Consider the following 23,798-nt stretch of genomic DNA (forward strand, 5'->3'; position numbering starts at 1 on the left):
ACTTTGCACCAATAGAAAAGCTAGAGAACTTGCTAATTTTACATAGTAAAATGCAAAGAAATTATAATAAAGTGTCAACAGAAAATTAATAAACTATTATTTTCTGTTCAATAACCTTGACTCTTACAAATCAGCAGTTTTTTATTTTACAACATAAAATGCATCTACTTGGGAAAGCATGAATATAAATGTTGTTGAAACCATCAGTTTTCTGTTCACTGTTCTGCCTTTCAGTGAAGGTGTGTTTATTACCACTACCACCTAAGATTTACTGGTACACACTGTACACCAGGCATTGCAATGTCTTTCTTTAATAACAAGTGTTGTATATAACTAAATTACAGCATAAAGCACAGGGTGCCCATATAGTTCCTCTTTTGTTGGTAGCCAGTTCCTTCTCTGGGTGCTACAGTGACTGAAGAAGTAAATGACAGCCAGTAGTCAGTGGTTCCATACATGCACACCAGTCCAGCTATGGCATTGGTCAGACCCCACCATGCTATATAATTAGACTATACCCTTTAAACAAATGCTGCCCCCCAACCCCGTTTTCCTACAGGAGGTAAAATATCAGTGCAATTTCAATTGATGAAAAGTACACAATTTTATTCACAATTTTACATTATGTTACAAATATGTACAATTTCAATAATAAATTAAAAATAAATGAGAAAAATAAGTCTGAGAAAAGTGCATAGTTAACTTTGTCACTGACATTTTTCTGCCTTCATTTCTAGGAGTTCACATGATCCAAGATCCTGCTCATCTTCTTGCTGGAACATCTTGTTTTGGCAGCACATTTGAAATACAGAGTGTTTTGTTGCTTCTAAGCATCGGGGAAGATGTTTGTTAATAACAGAAACACTGCAGAGGATCAACTGCAGTCAAGGAGGGTTGATGAACATTTGTACAATATGTTTAAAACTCTCCAAAAATTCTGTAATGTTTTTTTCCTCCAGTTCTTCACATACTTTGCATCCAGATTCTGTTATATTCTGCTAAATAAAAAGGAAGAATTACATTGTTGAGTCTAATATACTTCTTTCTTGGAATATCACATTATCTAAACTATATGGTGAGGTCTTGAGACACGAGAGCTTTGACAAATTAATATCATAGAAAGAAGAACTATGAGAAAAGAGAACTGGGACTTTTATGATATAGCTTATTTTTCCTCTAATGGATTAAGGTCATTGGAAAAAGTAAGCCATGCCTATCAGACTTCCTGCTTAGAGTGCTTCCACGTTTCTTATCATCTCCTCCTAGCATGGTATAGGGCCTTTGCCTCCCTGCATCCTACATGAGCCCTCCAAGAGCTGTTCCTATTCCTGTCACCTTTCCCCACTGCTTCAAATGTTATGCTCTGAGAACATCCAGTGAGCTCCATTACTCCTCCCCAGGCACACAGCATGCTATTGAAGGCCTCTCTGCTTCTGTTTTTCTGTTAATTTCTTCCTATTTTAGCTACTGCCATGTACATCTAAGAATATTCAACTGTTGTCTCCTTTAGGAAGGTTTTTCTGAATCCCTGAGCTCCTTAGGGCTCTGCTCCATGTCCTGTCTCTCAGAACTCCTCGTTTAGACCTCTCTCACATCCACTTCCCATTTTACATTCACTTGATGAAGATTTACCCCTTTTACACTACTAGACTCTAAGCTCTCCCAGGAGGGCAAGGTCATCCATTTCTGCTTCTCCAGCATTAAGCATAGGGCCTGGCACACAAAAATCACTCAATCCTTATTGGTGGCATTAATTCACATAGGCAAATACTACAAACTGTTGTAATTCCACAACACTATCATGAATAACCAGAATATTCCAAATGTAGCAATCCCGAACAAACATTTCAGAGGTCATCTGAACCAACCATGAAGGCTGTGCCAGCAAAAATAGGAAAGGTAGCAGAATACATCAGTCACTAGTATGGCATTATGTAAAAATGTGAATGTGTAACCTATGTGATTCTGCAATCTGTATTTGGGGTAAAAATGGGAGTTCATAACTCACTTGAAACTATTGTTCGAAGTATGATATGTCAAGAGCTTTGTAATGTTGTGAACAACCAATAAAAAAAAAAAATTAGAACTCGATTTTATAATTAGGCACTTGGAATTCAGATTCACCAATATTTATCAAGCACATACCATATGCTAAGTATTGTCAGATTGTATATACTACTGTCCTATTTGAGCTTGAAAATAATCATCAGAGAGGAAGGTGAAGATATTAAGTGATCCAGCTCCGTTGACATATTCAATTGAAATTCTCCACATCCAGGTCTTTCGATTGTGCAGACCTGCTCCCTTGAACCACTAAACACATTCCACACTATGTCCTAAGGGAGCTGACTGTCCACAAACACTTTAAATGGTTCCACATTGATACTGTCATGAGTTATCTGTTGTATGATTCACTCTCTCCACTGATAAGATGGAGGTAACATCTTAAGTGTTAAGCAGCCATAACTGTGTTTGCAAACGTATTGGCTATTGAGTACAGGTGAGCCATTATTCTGGAAATTGGCATAGAACACTGAGAAAAATGCCTTACCCTTTGAAGCTGACATTCTGAAGGGGAAAGAAATGGACACTATTCATTAAGTAAAGTGCATGATATGTCAGGAAGTGGGACGTACACAGGAGGGGAAGGAGACTGCTAAAAGGGGGAAGAAAATAGGTGACATTTAAGCCAAAGACCTAAAGTAGCCTGGCATTTTTAGGGAAAAGTCAAGGTCTCCAGCCACGCTCCCTCTGAATCACTATTCTTTCAATTGCCTCTGCCTGAGCATACTTCCCCAGACAACCTGAAGGCTCATTCCTTCCCATCGTTGTCACAGGTCATCTTAGGGAAAACTTATCTAAGCCTACAGCCTTTACCTGTTCCCTTTACCTGCCTTCTTTATTGCCACTGGACTTAATGAATAACTGACTTTTTACTCATTTGCTTCCTGATTGGTTGACTTCTATTTCCTCCCTCCTTAAGAGCAGGGGTCATGGGTGTTTTTCAGACTGTATCCTGAAGGCCAAAATGAATTTATTAAATGGCCTAATTTGACGACACCCTCTCTGTTTCTGTCATTTCGCCTTTGCCACGAGTGTTCTGCCATGAAAGCCATGATTCTTTGTGCTTTAGGACTCTGCACAGCTGGTTCCCCATCTACCATGGCTCCATAGCATCAGTTCTCTTAGAACCCTCTATTGCTTACGTTGCCTGGCATGTCCTAAACTACACTCCAGTCATTAATCATTAATTATGATTATCCTTTTCCAGCATAAGGAGATAGACTCTGCTTGGTTAGAATTATGGCTTCCTATTTTACTAGCTACATGAATTGGAGCAAATGATTTAAGCTCCCAATACTCCAGTTTCTTCACCTTTCAACTAGAAATGAGGTTCACTGGATTTTAAAAAAGATATAAGGATAATAATCTCACAGATTTATTTTGAGGATTAAATGAATATCAGTTTAAAGCTTTAAGAACAGTGTCAGGCACACAGAAAAACCCCAATGTGAGTTACTGTTACTGATGTTGAACATGTGATTATGTAATTAGATTAATGTTTATTTAAAGCACCTGTTTGGTTCACCACTGTGACTGCAGCACTGAAGCACACTGCCTGGCATTATTTAGCAAATGTCTATTTATCAAATCAGTCAATGAACAGTTGAGGACCATGTGTATACGCCAACTATGGTGCCACTTTTGGATGCCACTCCACTAGAAATGAATTCTTTCTCCTGAGCACTGCTGAGAAAGACCTGCTTGTCTACTAATAGCTTCTTGCAATCAAGCCAAAAACATCAGATGTAGCACTGTAAAACTATTGGATAACTCACCCCATTAGAAGATAAACTACTGTTTGCTAGGAGGATCAGGTTTTTTACTGTTTCCTCTATGTCTCCATCTCTGGACTCATGTGAAATGACTTCTAGCTCCAGGAGAAAGCAGTTCATTGCTGTTACTTTGCAACGGGGCTAGAAGTTAGAGTTACAAAGAGACATTTTGAAAAAAAAATTCCATTATTCATTTTTACATTGATGTCATTTTGATTATATAAAAAATCAAGCCAAATATTTTATAAAGACATATGATACTCATAAAAGATTTTACATAGGAAGCAGCTTAATTTTTTTTCTTTTTGGCTTTGAAATCAAAACCAAACCAACCAATCACAAATAAGAAAGATGGTGCTATTATGCAGGAGAAAGAACTTAATACCAGAAAACATGAATGTACTCAGCTGTTTTCACTGTGCACACTTCCCTCGTGGAAAGCATGATAACACTGGCCCTAGACTTTCTAAACCTCAGTACAGAGAGTCAGTGAGAATTTTGGAAACAGACGTATGTTAACATTTTAAATAGTGGTAGCTGCTAATCACACTATTCCTAAAATTTCCCAAGTTCCAGAGGCAGAAGGGACTCTAAGGAATATAAATATAAAGAAGGAATAGTGTTGATTCAAAAGTTGGCCAAATCATAAAGGGACCTCAAAGTATACTTTCCACAACAAAAACCTAATTTAAAAGAAAAAAAAACATTAAATGATGATTTGACCATGACTTATTAGACTTTGGGTACCCAATGCCTGGTACAATATCCATAGCCCTGCAAGCACTTATTAAATGCTCACTAAATGGATGAATAAATGGACACCCCATGTGCCCGCCCCTACAGTATCCTTACCTCCCACTGCAGCTGCTCATGATTGAAAGGTGGACCCTATTACCATATAAACAATAATAAAACTGAGGTTCAGAAATGTTAAGTGACTTCTGAAATAACACAGGTAAGAAGTGGTCATGTCAGTTTAAATCTAAATTTCAATTTCCCCACAGCCCACGAGTTGCAAGGTTTTCTTCTTGCAAAAAAGTAACCCCAAGATGCTGAGAGTTGGTAGTTCTCTGACTGATTTCTGTTTAGAAAAAAAAAAAATGCAAAGAAAAACAGAAAACGTGCTGAAGCCAGGGGAGGGAGACAGGAAACAATTTCCATGTTCAGCAGCACTACCCAAGTGTTTGATGGACATCTGCTTTTCCTGGTTTTTAGCTACAGATTCTTTTCAATGCACATGAAATGTTAGTGGGGGAAAAGCCGATTTCAGCGAATTTCTAATTGAAGAATAACAGAGAGGACACTGTTTTGAACACATACAGCACAGAGTGTGTTTTTTCACAAAGTGAAATTGAGAACTCATTTCTTGGTTTTAGTGATAATCCGGGGAGAAAGACTAACAGCAAAACCAAAACCTACAAGCCCCAGGCAATGTCGGTATATTAATGAAACCAATTCATCATTTTGAATTCTGGTAAGTTTTATGAACTATGTGTATATTCCCTCATACAGAGAACTTAATCAGAATGCTTTTCTGACATATGTAAAGATCCATGCAAAATACGGAACACGAATGCTCCTAAGCAGTTTGTACAAAATGCGATTTGAGATGATGATACGCGCGTGACAGCCCAGAAATAACTGATGTGGGGATACTTTTAAATTGAATCAGTTAACCTGACTCTAGCATCATGATTTGACCACATCACAAAAGCATAAAATATATTTTGTTTGACATTGATGGAAAAGGCTTTTGTGTATGTGTGTGTGTATTTTGATTGGCACCATTAAAAAAACAGTATTTATGTAGCTCTTTGTCCCCAAGCCCCACAACCTCAACAATCACTTCTAAAATTTGCAGATGTTAAGGACATAGCATATGTTATAAACACACATCAAAGTTATATTTAAAAGCTATACACACTTCAATTTTGAAAATATGCTTCTTAGGTATTTGAAAACTGAAAAGAAAAGCAATTTTGAAAAAGAAAGGAACTACTTACATGGACATCACTCTCTGTATATAAAGTAGCATCCATATGTAAAGACTGAAAAGAAACAAAATTACATAACATGTAAAACTTTGCCCTGATTCAGATATCATGAGAGCAATTTACTGAAAACAGTAAATTAAGCCATTTAAATCATTTTTATAACTTTGGCATAATTTTAGATTCCTATGAAATTTTGAGAGAAAACAGAGGGATCCTGTGTAACCTTCACCAAATTTCCCCCAATGGCAATATCTTGCAGAACCATAGTACAATATTACAACCAGGGAATTGATAATGCATAATCTACCTTCGTTTTTCAACTTTACCAGTTTTATGAGCAATAATGTGTGTGCATACATGTGAGTGAAGTTCTATGTGATTCTGTCTCATAGGTTCACATAACCATACCACAGTTAAGATACAAAATTATCACCATTAACCCAAAGATCTTCCTTCTATTCTTTAATAGTCAAACCCTTCTTCCTTCCCACATATCATTATTCAACCCACTACCGTATGGTATGTTTTCTTCTATTCTGTAATTTAAGGCTTCCCGTCATTATACTTGAAGAAGCTTCTTATAGATAGCATAGCTAGCCTGTGTTTTCATATCAACTCTGCTTTTACTTGGTGGAACCTCTCCTCTTCTTCTATGAAGCCAATATCAGGAATGCTGGATTTTTGTCATTGTTGTTGTTATTGTCCCCAAGGTCCCTGAGCCTCCCTGCCTCCTTTTCTCTCTCGTATTCTATCTTCAGGTTAACTGTCTTGTCATAACCATTCTGCTTAATGAGCCTTTCCAGTTTGTTCTGTGGTTCAGCTATCCCAGTTTTTAGTTTTATAATTTCCAACTGGTTCCTTTTATATTTTCTAGTTATTTGCTAAGGCTTTCTATTATTTTTATTTGTTTCAAGGATATTTGTAGCTGCTTTTTGAAGCACGTTTATAATGGTTGCTTTGAATCCATGTTAGATAGTTCCAACATCTAGTCCAACTTGATTGTGATGTTTCTCTTCTTGGGATAGTGATTTTCGTTGGTATTGTGGCACTGTGACTATTACGTTAAGAGAACCTGGTCCTGTTTAAATCCATTTTAACATGCAGTCAGCTTCTTCTGATTTGGCAAGTTCTGACCTATTTCTGTATGTAGTGATTCCAACGGCAGCTAAGTTTTCAGGATCTTTTTGGTGTCACCTCCTGCGGTAGGAGGAATTTTTCTCGGCCAGGCTGCCTGGTTTCTTAGGCAGAGGATGGGATACCCACAGCCCCCTGGGATAAACCACTTCAGACTGTTGTTTTGTATGGGGCCCCTGCTCATCATATCTGAACTGATTCTGGTGGTATTTCTTGGTGGAAGAAGGGGGTCTTTAGTCTAGAGACAAGAATCCTTCCTTGGAGTCAGGTCCACCCTGTGTTTGCCTGCAGGTGGCTACCAAGATACCTGGCAGTCTGACCTGTGAAAAGTGGAACTTTTCAGGTAGGCTACTTTTAATTAAATTTTAAAGATAACCAGAACCTAAAAATACTATGGAAAAAGATGTATTTTCAGACTATAAAATGCTAATAAATTTCCACAAAAATATTATTCTTTAATGTGACATTTCATTAAGGTTAATAGAAAAATATAAGGAGAAAAAAATACACCATAGCAATTATACCAGCTATTTATGGAAAATAAATGAGTACTCACTTGAATAAGATTTTCAATTTTTTGCAAATCCTTTCTTACATCTTCCCAGTTAGCCTCTGTTTTAGGAATACCTGCACTAATACAGCTGGGGAGAAAAAAAAAAAAAACAGAGCAAAGCATTTGAATGTCTTACTATAAGCAACAGAGCAATTGAAATGTTTTTATTCTGACCAGTGTGAAGGTCAGTGTTATCCCAGTCTCTGTGCATTCAATAGTCTTGAAGATGAACTTAAGCACTGAATACAGCGTGCACCTTGACACTTTAGGTCAATTGCAGGACTGGCCAACCTCAAGGATTACCGAAAAGTCAAATTAATGAAGCAGAAACAATACAAGATGTATGGCCATGCTCAATAACTGTTCTTGAATGAGTTACTAGTTTTCTTTAGGTAGAGGCTCCAGGAGCCTACTATGCAGATCTTAAAACAGGCAACTATCATTTTCATATAACAGCTGTATCAGTAAATGTTCTCTCCAGTATGTTCAGTTCCATGGTGCTCACACTATTCTTATGCTTGTAGCAGTTTCCTTCATATACTTTGCAGACTTTAGCCTAATCTGGGCTAAATGATTATATTCTTAGTAACTTTGGTAAAATTTGCAATTTAATATCCAGGTGAAAGATACTGACCATGTAACTATGGAATAATTACTAGAGTTTGGGGAAAAACAGTCTTTTTTGATGGATCTTGTACAGAAGCATGATAATCAAGGCTAATCTAGTTTATGAGGAACATTTACCTGAACTAACCTATGGTTCCCCACACTATGAAGGTATTAGTGGAGGAAAAGTAAATTGTGATAAGATTAGACAATAATAAATCTGGTGGCCAACTGGGTGCAGTTGGAAATCAAAGGTGAGGGGCGAATACTTATTTGGAATATCAGGGGATTGGAGAAATGCACAGTTGGCTGATCACCCAGCCTCCTCTGAATTGCTATAATCTAGCCCATCATACTCCAAATTCTTCGTTCCTAGAGATAAGAGCAAACTGACCATTTTTCTGGGGACAAGTTTCATGGGGAAGACATTCAAGGACAATAGTCATAGCCTTTGATATGCTGATTACGATATCTAAAGGTAAAATTACCCCAAAATGAAGACACGCATGCCAGCCTCAGTTAAAAAATGAGTATTTAGAAGTAAACACACATAGCACTGGATGGAAGTAATTCTCAAATGTGGTTTCTGAAAAATATAATCATAGACAGATAGTGAAATATTTTTAATTGAAAAGTTAAATGTAAAATAACATTTTATGTTTCTAGGTTCAAAAATGTAAAATTATTATTTCACAATTAATATTCTTTATCAAATCATGAAACTAGAATTTATTTTTTTATTTATCACTCACCTCCAAATCTATCTGATGCTCAAAATTATTTTTTCTAAACATTTATTTTTTTAGTTATAGGTGGACATAATATCTTTATTTTATTTTTATGTGGGGTTGAGGATCGAACCCAGCACCTCATGCATTCAAAGTAAGTGCTCTTCCTCTCCGCCACAATCCCAGCTCCTCAAAATTCTTTAATAAGTGTTTCTCTGGATGCATGTTTCTGATAATCACTTAACAAAGTTTACATATTTAGTACTATACTTATATACTAATGTCACTTAATTTCTCTATTATCTTTCAAATCCTATCATCCTTCTCTTCTTTTTAATAGACCAACATATTTTATGCAGCACAGATTAATAACATGCACTGATAACAGGTACACCAGTTATATATTAGTTTCATGCCACAATTTGAAAATTAATAACATTAACATGTGATCACTTGGAAAAAAAACATATGAATGGATTCAAATAAAGATGTTTTATTCTATTCTAAGAGCCTCAGTATAAGAATTTTTCTTGGTGACTTAGGAAAATCATTTATCTCAGACATTCCCAAAGTTTCAATACTTTTGCCTACTCTTTGTGTTTTCAAAGCTTTTTTAGTTCTGTGCTTCATTTGGTCTCCACAGAAGAGATGAATTATTCTCAGACCTTGCCCTCAAAGACTGCACAATTTACTGCACAGACAGACATTTTAAGAACAAAATAGAGTGGAATGAGTGACATAATGCATTTACAGTGACACGAAGGGCCTCGAAAAATTGTTAATCTTGTTTTGAAAACTCCATTTAATTTATTTTCAAAATAAAGACAATCCTAGGTGAACAGATATCTGTGACACCCCAAGGTCTTTCACAACTAATCGTATAGCTTGTTATGAAGTGTCTGAGATTCAAATGACCTTTGAAAGAAAAGTGCATACGCTATTTTCCTCCTTTTTTTTTTCTTACCGAAATTCTCATTACTCAATGCCAGAGTAAGTCCTCAGGTATTGAAGAAGAGCCTGCTATGGTAATGGGTTTCCAGCAGCCATCCATCCAGAATACCTCCTGTAACACAATTCCAGGTGAAGGACAATCCATTAAAGTCACGAGGAGACGTTTTGGAAAGAAAGGGAAGGAATTGATGTTTACTGAGCATCTACTTTTTAAAATGAAATTCCCTGCTATATGCATCACATTTAATCCACATGACAGTCCTGTGGGGTAAGGTAAGCAGTTTGGGTAAGCTGCCCCAGCCCCACATCCTGTATGTGACAGCCAGGATATGAGACCTGGTTTGTCTGATCATAAAGAGAGAAATGTTTTTATTGTATTGTGTCCCTGAACTGGAAATTTCTGAAAGAACATTAGTGAAAAGTAGATGCATGTAAATTCTTAGATTTGTATGACTACTCTTTGACAATCCAATTTCCAATAGCAGTAGCTACTCCTACAGACATTGAACAGATGTGTTCAGTCTTTGAAATAAATCATTGCTAATTGGAACATCATTTGAGAATTTCTTAAGTATAAAGTATTACTTTTTCTAATTTAAGGTATGGGAAGAATGCAAGAATCAAAATATATTCACCTCCATTTTATTAAAATATTTAAAATTAAAAAATAATTCATTGTTGTCCTGTAGAAATAATATACAAAAATAATACATATTTATTGGCCCCATCCACAAAAATATCAAAATCTGCCACATCCACCGAGATAAGTATTTACTACAACTATTTCATAAGGTCAAACAGTTGAATTCTTACTTTTAAGATCTTTCTAAAACATAAAATGATTGCTTTAAAAATCAATAATGTACTAGTTTAAAAGAAAAAACAACTATTTATCAAGGTATTAAACAAAATATTACAAGGATATGTTTGAGGAGTATTTTTCCTCAAGAATGTATTAAACCCAATTTTCCTGTACATCTGACCTAACCGGCCCATTGATCGATTTATTTAAAACAATAAAATTGCTGTTCTTACTGTTCTCATTTCGTAATCATACTCTGTCTACATTATTTCAGTGTTCAACATTTCTTTCATCATTTCACAATTATTTTTGTAATTTCATCCAAATCATCTTAAACTCTCTACATTTTTTTATAGTATCCCAAATTCTACATTTAAAAAAAATACTATTCATTGATTTGGGATTGAAAAATGAATGCTAAGAGTGATGCAATGTTTAGTAAGGCCTTGGAAAGCTACTTTAATAGAGAATGAGGCTTTCTTTCCCTCCTGGGTTTCTGTAGCAGTGACCCCCTCTGTCCTGCCTGGCTACCTCCTGCTGGCATGAAGAAAAGAAGACTGAGTGCTTTAGCCAGAATGTTCCACAGTTGCAAGGGGTTCTCAAGCATGACGAGACAGGAATGCAGTAGGAAATGTCCTCAGAAGCTTCTAACAACATAACCATAACAGAAAACCATGTAGCTGAAAAAGGAAAACATGTTACCGCTTTGTCTGGCATCTGGAAAAAGGACATAAGTATCTTTATGGTTTGAAACACAAACCTGGCTTTCACCAGCAGCTTTGGAGGTATTCAACTTGCCACATACTATCATTCTATGGAGCACCAATTCTCCTAAGAACATATGTGTTTGTGAGTGGATGTAATCCCTGGGAGTTAAAAAAAACAAAACAAACAATTTTTTTTTCTTTTACTAAAATTTTTATTTATTTATATTTTAAATTGTTCTAATTAGCTACATATGACAGTAGAATGCATTTTGACACATTGTACACAAAGGGAGCACAACTCCTCCTTCCTCTGACTGAACATGTTGTAGAGTCACACAAGTAGTGGGATCATACAGGTATCTAGGGTAATAAGGTCCGATCCATTCTACCGTCCTTCCCCACACTCCCTCCCCTCCCCTCTGCACAATCCAGAGTTCCTTCATTCTTCCCCACTCCATCCCCATTATGGATTAGCATCTGGTTATCAGAGAAAACATTTGGCCTTTGGTGTTTAGGGGATTGGCTTAATTTGCTTAGCATGATTTTTCTCCAGCTCCATTCATTTACCTGCAAATGCCATAATTTCATTTTTCTTTAAGGCTGATTAATATTCCATTGTGTACATGTATCACAGTTTCTTTATCCATTCATCTGTTGAAGGGCATCTAGGTTAGTTCCATAGTTTTGGTGAATTGAGCTGCTATAAACATTGATGTAGCTGCATCACTGTAGTAGGCTGATTTTAAGTCCTTTGTTTGTAAACTGAGGAGTGGAATAATGAGGTCAAGTGGTGGTTCCATACCAAGTTTTCTGAGAAATTTCCATACTGCTTTCCATAGTGGTTGCACCAATTTGCAGTCCCACCAGAAATGTATGAGTGTACCCTCCCCGCCCCCAACCTGCATCATTGTCAACACTTATTGTTGCTTGTATTCTTAGCAATTGCCATTCTGACCAGAATGAGATGAAATCTTAGAGAAATGCAAGTCAAAACTTCGATAATTGCTATAGATAATGAACATTTTTTTTTCATACGTTTGTCGATCAATTGTATATCTTCTGTGAAGTGTCTGTTCAGTTCCTTAGCCCATTTATTGATTGGGTTATTATTATTATTTTTTTTTTTTGGTATTGTTTTTTGAGTTCTTCATATATCCTGGAGATTAGTGCTCTATCTGAGGTGCATGTGGTAAAAATTTTCTCCTATTCTGTAGGCTCTCTCTTCATGTTATTGTTTCCTTTGCTGAAAAGAAGCTTTTTAGTTTGAGTTCATCCCAATTATTGATTCTTGATTTTACTTCTTGGGCTTTAGGAGTCTCCTTAAGGAAGTCAGGTCCTAAGACAACATGGTGGGGATTTGGTTGTACTTCTTCCTTTGTTAGGTGCAGAGTCTCTGTTCTAGGGCCTAAATCTTTGATCTACTTTGAGTTGATTTTTGTGCAAGGTGAGAGATAGAGGTTTAATTTCATTTTGCTTCATATGGATTTCTAGTTTTCAAGCACCATTTAGTGAAGAGGCTACCTTTTCTCCAATATATGTTTTTGGCACCTTTGTCTAGTATGAGATAACCATATTTATGTGGGTTTCTCTCTGTGTCTTCTATTGTGTACCATTGGTGTGCATGACTATTTTGGGGCCAATATTATGCTGTTTTGTTACTATAGCTAAGTAGTATAGTTTAAGGTCTGGTACTGTGATGTATCCTGTTTCACTCTTCTTGCTAAGAATTGCATAGGCTATTCTGGGTCTCTTATTTTTCCAAATGAATTCCATAATTGTTTTTTCTAGTTCTATAAAGAATGTCATTGGGCAAAACTATAATTATTTTATAAAACAGAACATGGTAATCATTTTCAATAAAGAGCCAAATAATAAACACCTTAGGCGTTGCAAATCTTGTGGTCTTTCTCATTATTACTTAATAAGACCACTACAGTGAAAACAGCCATAGACAACACATGAATGAATGGGTTTGACTGTCTTCCAATACAACTTCCTGTGTCAATGGGTGATTGGGGCCTTGGATCTCCCAACCACCTACGTTAGTAAAATGTTCATTTGTTGATGATCCCTGAATCTTATGCATCCCTCCATCAGCCCTAATTTGAATATAGCTGAGAAAGTATATTTTTAAGTGTCATGAATTGTGCTGGCATTTTTTTTTACACTAATTGCTTCTTTCAAATAAGAGACTCCCTCAAACACATTCTAAGTACAATATTAAAACTAAAACATAAATCATTATGAACTCTGTTACCAGGGACTACTGCTAAATTTTCAAAAATTAATTCATAAAATTAAAAAGACCTGAAGTGTGTATTTAATTATTTGATAATGCTGCACAACATATTCAAGGGCCTTGCTATGGTCTGCACTGTCCCTCAAAGGTGCAGGAGTTAGAAGCTGGGTCCTCTGTGTGACAGTACCAACAAGTGGCTGAGTGTTTAAGAGGTGGGGCCTGTGGGATGTGGTTAAGTTGCTGAAATTGTGCTTGTGGAAGGGGCTGATGTTCTCAAGGCCTCCAGCTGTTTCTGTGAGAGTGAGTTATTATAAAAGAACAAGCTTGACTCATGAATCCCTTGGGCTGAAAAGAAGCTTTTTAGTTTGAGTTTAGTTTGATCTCTTCTTCTTTAGGGCACCCTGCAATTGAGATGCCACCTACCACGAGGCCTTTGGCAAATGTCAAAATGATGGGACTACCCAATCTAAAACTTCCAGCCTCTGAAACAGTGAGCTAAATAAACCTCTTTTCTTTAGAAGCCTCCAGCTTCAGGTGTTTTGTTTTAGCAACAGAAACATACTATTATAGGCCTATAAATCTCACAGTATTAACAAAACAACAAAAACAAATGACAAGTCAGAACGTTTCTTCTTTTAAAAAATAGTGTTTCATACATAAGTGTATAAAATACCTGAAAGCATGCTAAGAGTAGCATATATTACATAATTTTGGATTCAACTACATTGGGCCCATTCTCACAACCACCAGCTTCTTAGCTGAGCTTGCTTCCCCATACCACAGGTGCTTTGGTCCCTGCAATGCTTTCCCAAGTAGATACTAACATCCCCAAATACTTTGTCTTTCTCTAACATTCATTTTGCCCATTTCACATTCCAATCTGCTAAGTATTTGTGAAAAAAGAGTAATGTCTTTATAATTTCATGAGCTCTAAAGATTAAAAAAATCTGAAATCATACCTCCTACATTATATGATTACAAACCAACAATAATAATATCAAACTACTGAATGTTGAGTTACAGTAATTTCAAAAATACTGAGTCATCAATCTCTGCAGTCTGTTAAATATTTCTTACTCTCCCTTACATCCATCCCTACGTCTTGAATTCAAGTTTATCAGGGTACCATGTCAAGATAATAAAATATACACACTTTAAGCAAACAGTATGCAGAGTTCTAACAATCCGTGTTTTCATGAAATCAGCACCACTCCCATGATATGGACCATATTGATGATCACAAAACATTCCCTGTGCAGTCTTTCCATCTTCAATCCCAAGTCAGTTACTGACTTAATCATGCATTTTCAAATAGCAACGTAGAAGGAAAATCATGGATAATGATGTGGAAAAAGGAAGAAGCAGCAAGTCAGGCAATGGTTATTGTTTTATTTGGGTATTTGAAACATATTCATACTGATTAATGGGAAAAGTCAAGAGAAAATTTAACTATGGAAAGAACAAACATTTCCAAACTCATAAAAATAGGAGAAAAGGTGAAGATACCTTGAGCAATCTAACAGAAGGTGGTAGTGGTGGGTTGTGGCAATCAGAGAAGGAGAAAAATAACTCTTAGGAAAAACAAAAAGCACAGGAGGTGGGTAGGTAGGTATGTAGTTAGGTAGGTAGATGATAGATAAATAGCAATGTGACCTATCTCAGAAATACCCATATACTATTATTCCTCTCACCTCTTGTTGGAAAACTCTTGGCTTCACGACTTCCTCTAAGGACTCCTAAGTTGTCCACCCTCTATATAACAAGAACACTCTAAAATGGTCCATGTATGCTCTCTCCAGCTCTCCTCCCCACAGAATTTCCTTCCTTCCAGAATAGTGCTTGGAACACAGGATGTCCTCATTATTTTTTTCTGGAGTAACTAATGAAATTTTCTTATTTGTTTAATAGACATAGTGTGTGCTGAAATTAATATTAATTTATTTTGTTTACTTTTCTCTAGAGGTAACATTCATATAATTGGCTCAAAAAATACTTACTGAATGAATGAATTCTAAACTCATCAATTTTCACAGGGATATTGAAAATATAAGAAGAAATGAAATCAGGAAATGCACAAGGGTCCCAGAATCTACCGGTCTTAGTGCTCCCCAGCAGAGGAGTATCTGGTATGTGCCAGGTGCTAGGCCTACAGGCCAATCCTTGTAGCTCCTGTCCTTTAGAAACATAGCACAGGCTTTCGTTGTAGTCTTATAGGTTGAAAGGAAACATTCCAGAGATGATGAAAATAAATTATCTTACAGGATGATGAAAGTCAGGCCAACAAAGGAGAAAAGGGCTCTCTGGTCACAGGCAAGAAGGCATGGAAGATAATGGGCCAAAGTTCGGAGGCATGAACAACAGGAGGCCCACGGGAAGACGGGAGCAGTCCACCTTGCCTAGCACATCAAGTTGGAGAAAGGGAGTGGAGTGGCGTGGTAAATGAGAAATGGGAGTCAGTCATGCAGACCTTGGCTGATTGCACTCATGCATATAATGGCATGATTAGGTTTGCATTTAAATAGATTGTCTCCACCACTACACACAGGGTATGCTTAAAGGAAGTAAGACCAAAGGTGGGGAAATGAGCATTTATTATTGTAGAATCTCAACCAAGGAGTGGTAATAAGAGTTGAGGGTGGCTAGGCCTGGGGGCGCACCCATGTAATCCCAGTGGCTCAGGAGGCTGAGACAGGAGGATGGTGAGTTCAAAGCCAGCCTCAGCAATGTTGAGGTGCTTAGTGACTCAGTGAGATCCTGTCTCTAAATAAAATATAAAATAGGGCTGGGGATGTGGCACAGTGGTTGAGTGCCCCTGAGTTCAATCCTCGGTACAAAAAAAAGACTTCAGGGTAGAGGTGGAGCTAGTGGTGGGGCACATGCTTGGCCTGCACGAGACCCTGGGTTCAATCCTCAGCACCAAAAACAAAACAAAGAATTGAAAAGAGAGGCCTGGCTGGGGTGATTCTTCATAAGCCAGTGGAAGATCTTGGCTGTGTGACTATGCAGCATGAGGGAGGAGAAGAGTCTAGTGTGACTAAGATGTTATGGCTTGGAATATCAGGATAGTGGTGCCACTAATGGACATTGGAAACAAAACTGGTTTGATGGGAAGGTGACTCACTTGCTGTTGGACATGTTAACTCTGGGACATCAGAAGGATATCAAAGAAAAGGTTCTGGCAGACAGATGAATAAGTAAACCAGAACTCAGGAGAGGGCAGGACTGCAGATGCAATGCAATGGACCAGAACCATGAGTTCAGAAGAGATCAAGCCAGGAGCATATGTAAAGAGAAAACTGCAGCAAGGAGAGGAGAGATCAACAGTCTTTAACCTTTCTTTAGATAATGGCCTAATGAAGGCTTCTAATTGCTTCAAGTGGTTGGTCACAGCTAAAACGATCATGCAGTAAGCAATTATAGATTCTCACGGTCTCAGAGAGCTGTTTTCCTGAAGATAAGAAACATTTTTTTTTGTTTTTGCTGGGGGAGAGGTATGGAGATTGAACTCAGGGGTACTTGACCACTAAGCCACATCCTCAGCCCTATTTTGTATTTTATTTAGAGACAGGGTCTCACTGAGTTGCTTAGTGCCTCATTGTTGCTGAGGCTCATTTTAAACTCGCAATCCTCCTGCCTCAGCCTCCAAGCCGCTGGGATTACAGGCATGTGCCGCTGCACCTCACTGACAGGTTGTTTTCAATTTGTATATTTCTGAAACTGGGTTTCATATTCTAAAGGATCTTTGATTTCATCCTCAGAAAAGCAACCATTAAAAAGATTGTGCTTCTTAACAGTGATTCTTCAGGAATCTGAGACAGTTTTTATGCATGTGAAGTATATGAGGACATGACTTAAGGATATCTGTTTGGAAGAAGGAAGATAGTTCAACTGGACAGAAGGAAGAGAACTGAAGTCACTGTGCAATCATTAGCAAGAGGCTCTGAGGCTGGGATGGAGCCTGAGAGTTGTTCTGAGGTGGGAGAATGGGAACGGAAGCCTTTAGGAACCACCCACCGCCCCTCCACTTCCACCCAAGGAACACTGGGCAAAGGCTGCCTCCAGGGAGGTGTGACCTTGGGCAAGAAGAGTTTGTCCTCAAGAAACTCTAGGACGGCTAGAGTTGTCAGCTGGGAACCAGCAAGCAGCAGTCCCGGGCAACTGGCCTAACAGATTCTTCATCTTGAAGGGGATAATGGCCACAGAATGGTGACCTACAAGTGATATTTAAGGATAAAGGGAATGTGGCTTTTAAAATCTCAATATGATTTGATCTTAATTTGATCGTGAAGCCCGAACCTAAATTTGTTCACTCATCTCAACATGCACTTTAGGAAAAGGCTGGGTTACCTGAAGTCCTACCCTGTTTAGAATAGAGAAAAAGAATTATTCCTCAAAATAAAGTCATGCACAAGATCAAAAAGGCATTTATTGCAAAATTCCTAGAGACTGACTGAAAAACTCTTTGGCAAGGAAAGAGTAAAATAATAAGGGAGAGTGTTAACTTACTGAACTCCTAGAAACAAGGCAGATTTGTCACGAAACCGGAGCTTAGATTTCAGCTCTACTCTCCCGCGTGCTCGTGGTGAGAGACCACAGCCTGGTACTATGATGGAGGCATGGGGGGCAGCCCCGCCCGGTGCTCACCTTCTGCCTCCTGAAGTCATCTTGGCCTTGCAGCAGGTAGTACTGGCAAGGAGATGCCGGCATTTCCTTCAATCTATCTACACTCCAATGACAGCCCGACCCCAGTAGACCTCAGGCAGAATCAAGACCTGACTGGGGATCTTAAGGATATCAGGGAAAAGGCTTTGACATCGCCATTTCTCAGGCCCCTTGGCTGTTCTCTTCTTCTTCTCCTCATCTCTCCCAGCAAGACCTGCCCAGAAGGGTGAGGACGGAGAGTCAACAGGGAGCCAGCCAGTTGCACCTCCTGACTGAGATCATGCCCAGGGAGACCCAGAAGCTGGATTTCTCCATGGCTTCCCCCTAAACAGGCATTGAGCAAGAAGCCACAGAGCAAGTTAGGTATGTGATGTTTCTGGTCATCATGGAGGTGAGTGAATACTTCCTAAACCATCAATGACAAAAAAAAAAAAACCCAAAACAACAAACCCCCCCAAACCCTCAATTCACTGTGCTAGAAAAAAGAATGATTTTTCTTTATATTATTTTGTGGAAAATATTAAAATTCATAAATGTCTGAAAGAGAAAATTTGAGTATAGGTGACTAAAAATCTTTAGGAAAGGAAGTATTATAAATATGAGTCTGAAACTTAGTGATGATAACTTTTTATGGTATTTTTCAATTTTTAGATATCTGTAATTTGTGATTTCTTTTCCCAGTCTGAAGAGATACCTAAAAAGTGATCCAGTTAACTAATTCTGCAGTTCTGATTTGGGAATCTTTTGCAGTACTGAGGACTGAACTCAGGAGTGCTCTATCACTGAGCTACATCCCCAGGCTGCCTCAAATGTGGGATCCTCCTGTTTCAGCCTCCAAAGTAGCTGGGAATACAGGCAGGTGTCACCATGCCTGGCTTTTTTTTTCTTAAGGAGCCTGGATATAGTAAGTGCTGGAGGCCCCTCCAACTTGGATCATCCCTTGCTTATGAAGTGCAAGGGCTCTTCCAAGTAGCCAAGAAGAGACAGAGAACCAGCCTCATAACTCCGTGCATGCCTGAACTTGTCTTATACTAATTCATTATGTTTTTTTTTAATGACATAATCATTGCCACTGTGGGCACATGTTTATAGTGGAGATAAAATAAACATTCAACTACAAACTCAGCATACTAATTGATTATGACTATACATGCAATAAAAGTTTATGGTTAGGAGAAGACAGTACCTATAACAGAAGGGACTCAGTATATATTTGTTGTATGATTGGGAATACATGTATAAATGGGTAATAAATAATATTTAATAAATGCTGTTGCAAATAGAGAAGGTTTTTGGTTTATGTGGAAATTGAGGTTAGTTTTGAGGAGTGAATAAAACTTGAATAGAAAGGAGGTTATCCCAAGCTAATATAGACCTGCATAAATAATATTATATTATGAGAAAGCCTAAAAGATGCCACTCACTGAAGAGCATTGAAGGAAGCCAAAGGAAATACACATGAATAGCACCTTGGAGATAGATTGCCCATGACCTTCAAAGCCGAATTGAGGAATCTAATTTGATTTGCTATGCAATGTGAAACTACTTCAGATTCTTAGTGATGTTACCTCATAATTATAATTGACAGGAATTAGTTGTGAATTAAATGAATTAGTTGTGAACTAAATGAATGATTAAAGAGCAAAAAAAAAATATGTATCAGCTAGTATAAAAACTCAGGCCAGATGTGTACCTCTTAGAAAACTATGACTCTAATCTTCTCAGTGGCCTTTCTACTTGAAAGAATTACTTTGTGATTCTTGGCTACCCATGATCATTCTTTTTACAAGAAAGGAGACATTATCAATTATTGAAGAATGAAAATTTATAGTTGACCGCATGGTAAAGTTACATGTTAATTATTAGTTCTGTAGGTAAAGAATTGGGTGATAATTAGTTGAAATCTAATTAGGCTTAAAATCTTTCAGCCTCCCTAACATATATGTACAACAGAGGCTTCTATTTGGACGGTGACACTGTTATGTTTTGAATATGAGGTGTCCCCCAAAAGCTCATGTGTGAGACAATGTAAGAAGGTCCACAGGAAAAATATTGGGTTATGAGAGCCTTAACCCCTGAGGGGATTAACTGAGTGGTACTGAAGGTGGGTGGGGTGTGGCTGGAGGAGGTGGGTCATGAGGGCTGGGCCTTTGAGGTATCTATTTTGTATTTGGCAAATGAAGTCTCTCTTTCTGCTTCCTAATCATCCTGGGAGCTACTTCCCTTGGCCACACTCTTCCACCACGGTGTGCTGCCTCACCTCCAGCCCTGAGGAATGGAGTCAGCTGTCTATGGACTGAGACCTCTGAAACTGGGAGCCCTCAAATAAATGTTTTCTCCTCTATGATTGTTCAGATCAGGTCTTTTAGTCACAGTAGTGATAAAGCTCACTAAAACACATACTATTTGTAACAGTAACTGTGTGGTTTTGAAAACATTTGTTTTATCAAGTACTTATACTATTTTTGCACTTTGGCCTGCCTCCTAAAGCTGGACATTACTCAGACCCCTATAAACCATTAATTGTACTCTCACCATAGATAAAAATTTAAAAAAAAATAATTGCCCTAGAAAATTTTTAACATTCTGTTTCCCACCCAAATGTCTCTTTTGCTACTTTAACTTTACCTTCTTCATTTAAACCATTATTCTACTAAATGAGAAATTACATTTTGGAACTTACCCTTATATATTCATACTCTAATACCTGGAGCCCACCGTGGATACCAATATCTGTAGATGCTCAAGTCTTTAATACAGACTTACATGACCAACGCGCTTCCTCCCAAACACCTGCTATTCTCTCTAGATTACTTACAATGCAGTGTAAATGCTACATGAATAGCTATACTATTTGTTTAAAAAATAATAACCAAAAAAATGTTTTTACATGTTCAGTAAAGACACAATTTTTTTCCAAATACTTTTTATCTATTGTCGGTTAAATCATAGATGTGGAACTCATTCATATGGAGGGATGACTGTAAATGGACAAGATAAAAGTCAGCCAGAAGTTATTAGATGATTTGTTCCAGGTTCCCACAGTAAGGTTAGTAGAACAACCAAGGGAAGACACCGATTCTACTTTACTCACCGCTAACAAATGTTCCTATTATAATCACATTGTCTCTCAGCTTTCCCAAGTTGTCCATAGAAACCTTACAATTTGACTTTCCACTCAGTATGTGCCACTGTAGAGAACAAAAGGAATGAAATCCCTTTCTTCATACATATTATTTATTTCTCAAAGTAAATTATTTCTCAAAGTAAATTAATATATTATGAATATATGTCATAGACCTATGGAGAAAAATAGAAGTGACTTTCTGATAGATATATTTTAGTCAGAACTTAATATTTTAGATAGTTTTGATCAAAAGATTGAGGGAGTGGTGACACATTCAGTTACTCAGGAGGCCCAGGCAGGAAGATGCTGAGTTCAAGGACAGTTTTAGCAACATAGCAAGACCCTGTCTCAAAGTGAAAAAAAAAAAAAAAAAAAGAAAAAGGGTTGGGGATATTGGGGATATAGTCAGTGGTATTATACCCCTGAGTTCAATTCCTAGTTACCACCACCAAAAAACAAAAAAGTTTGTAGTTTGTACTATTCTTGATAATTTAATTTTTTATGGTTAAATTAAGAAGAGGGAAGTATCTAGAAGTATATAGGTAGAAAACAAAGGTGGATGTTAGTGGTTAAGTGCATTAATCATTTACATGAGGATAATAAATTACCTTGGTTTTGTTGTTAACAAATGTTTATGAGAAAACGCAGATTAGCAAAACCCATTTCTGATAGAGAAAGGAGCACTACAAGAAGTCTTCCCTGAGTAGTCTTCATCTTCCAGTACACCAATTCACACGTTCTTTGTAATGTCAACTCTTTAAAAATTTGAACTACTCTCTAGAAAAAAATTGCTTCTTAGCAGACATCATTTCAAAAGTTTGTGAATTAAACTGAAGTTTGCAGTCAGTAAACTCCAAAATAGAATAATGATTCTTGGCCTCAGGAACAACTAAAAGGGTCACTTAATTCTAGGAGTAACACACAACCAATAGACAGAATAAGCTCTCTGCAGTCAAGTACCCTTAGTCAAACCAATTAATGACTTAACATGAGCACCTAACGAGATACTGTGCATTACTAACTAGAAAGGATGTCTTTCCATAGGATAGAAAGGCTATGGAGGGTAATTACCTTTGGGGGGGAAAAAGTGTTTTCTCTGTTTCTAGTAGAAATGTGTGAAACATAAATTGTATGGGAATAAAAAATATGCTAAGAATCTTGTTATTTCACTTTAATTCCCTTAGGCACCTATTATCATGCCGGAACGGAATGTTTATATCAAGTAAAAAACATTAGCAGGAAAGAAGATGAAAGAAATTCTTTTCTTGCTTATAGCATTTCAACATATGGGCTACCATAAGGAAGGAAGGCACAACTAGCTAGCCTATCTGAGCTGCCACTTGCCTTTTTATTTATTTATTTTTAAATGAAAAAGTTCTTGTGTAGTTTAGATCCCCTTTGGACACTGAACAACCTGTTCCCATGCAAAGCAGAAGATTACTATTGACTTCTTTTACCCTTAAAAAATGTTTTCCTTCTTTTTACTCAAGGTAATTAAACATGAGAATTCTATTAGCATTCTCTAGAGGAACAAAATTGTTAGGATATATGTAGGTCATATATATATAATTATACAAGGGAATTTATTAGATTGGTCATTGGCTTGCGTGACCAGAGGCTGGATAGTCCCACCGTGGCCATCTGCAGCCAAGAGAGCCAGAGAAACCAGTAGCTGTTCAGTATAAAACGCTGGAAGCCTCAGAACAAGAGAGACCAATGATGTGGCCTCAGTCTGAAACTGAAGGTGTGGAAACCCCTGGAAAGTCACTGGTATGAGTCCACGTGGAAAGGCTGAAGATGGAGTCTGATGTCCACAGGTAAGGGCAACAGCAACAGATTCTACTGCTCAATAAGACTGGAGCTTGCCAGCACTGGTAGGCTTCTCCCCCTTCCTGTTCCATCCGAGCCTCTAGTCTAATGGATAATGCCACTCACCTGCCCATCATCTCTGGAAATATCCTCACAGGCACACCCAGGAGTATGGTTTACTATTTCTTAGGTTCTCTTAATATAGTGAAGTTGAGAACCAAAGTTAATCATAGGTACACCCCTTGTCAAATGGACATCCAACCATATCTCTATAAACCATGCTTAATCTTCAAATAAACACAGTAACAAGGTCACAACTCCACCTAACTCGATGTCATTATTCCATGGAATGACATCTGTATCTACCACTGAAAATACACTAATTCCTTTCCCAGTAGGGGAGGCAAAGTTTTTGAGTGATGCTTACTCTATCTTGACAGTCTACAACTTAAATCTACAATAAATATTTTAAAACACTTAGGAATTGATATTAAATCTATTAATATTATGTTACCTAACAAAGGAATGAGAGCAAGAAAACAAAGATTCCACTTAAATGTTTCTGTGCACAAACATATTCTTAATAAAATAGGAAAGAAACACTCACGACAACTACAGTCCTTGGTTCAGTCACTGGCCACATGGCCACA

The 23,798-nt window shown here is 37.5% G+C and overlaps 1 protein-coding gene across 4 annotated transcripts in view; it reads right to left on the reverse strand.

The window, feature by feature from the left end:
- Nucleotides 1-585: 585 nt before the first annotated feature.
- Nucleotides 586-23,798, reverse strand: part of Il15 (interleukin 15) — a 67,415-nt gene continuing 44,202 nt past the window's right edge. For 3 of the 4 annotated variants that reach the window (XM_078022086.1, XM_078022084.1, XM_078022085.1), the window contains 6 exons: nt 9,816-9,914; nt 8,612-8,709; nt 7,521-7,605; nt 5,840-5,884; nt 3,840-3,977; nt 586-998 (listed from right to left, as the gene is read on the reverse strand). In XM_078022086.1, coding sequence (XP_077878212.1) covers nt 885-998; nt 3,840-3,977; nt 5,840-5,884; nt 7,521-7,605; nt 8,612-8,709; nt 9,816-9,827 — 492 coding nt within the window. In that variant the 5' untranslated portion in view covers nt 9,828-9,914 and the 3' untranslated portion in view covers nt 586-884. The remainder of the gene's footprint in view (nt 999-3,839; nt 3,978-5,839; nt 5,885-7,520; nt 7,606-8,611; nt 8,710-9,815; nt 9,915-23,798) is intronic. The other variant, XM_078022087.1, reaches the window with a different exon arrangement.

Source organism: Ictidomys tridecemlineatus, chromosome 9, assembly GCF_052094955.1.
Source record: "Ictidomys tridecemlineatus isolate mIctTri1 chromosome 9, mIctTri1.hap1, whole genome shotgun sequence".
In the NCBI taxonomy this organism is placed as follows: domain Eukaryota; kingdom Metazoa; phylum Chordata; class Mammalia; order Rodentia; family Sciuridae; genus Ictidomys; species Ictidomys tridecemlineatus.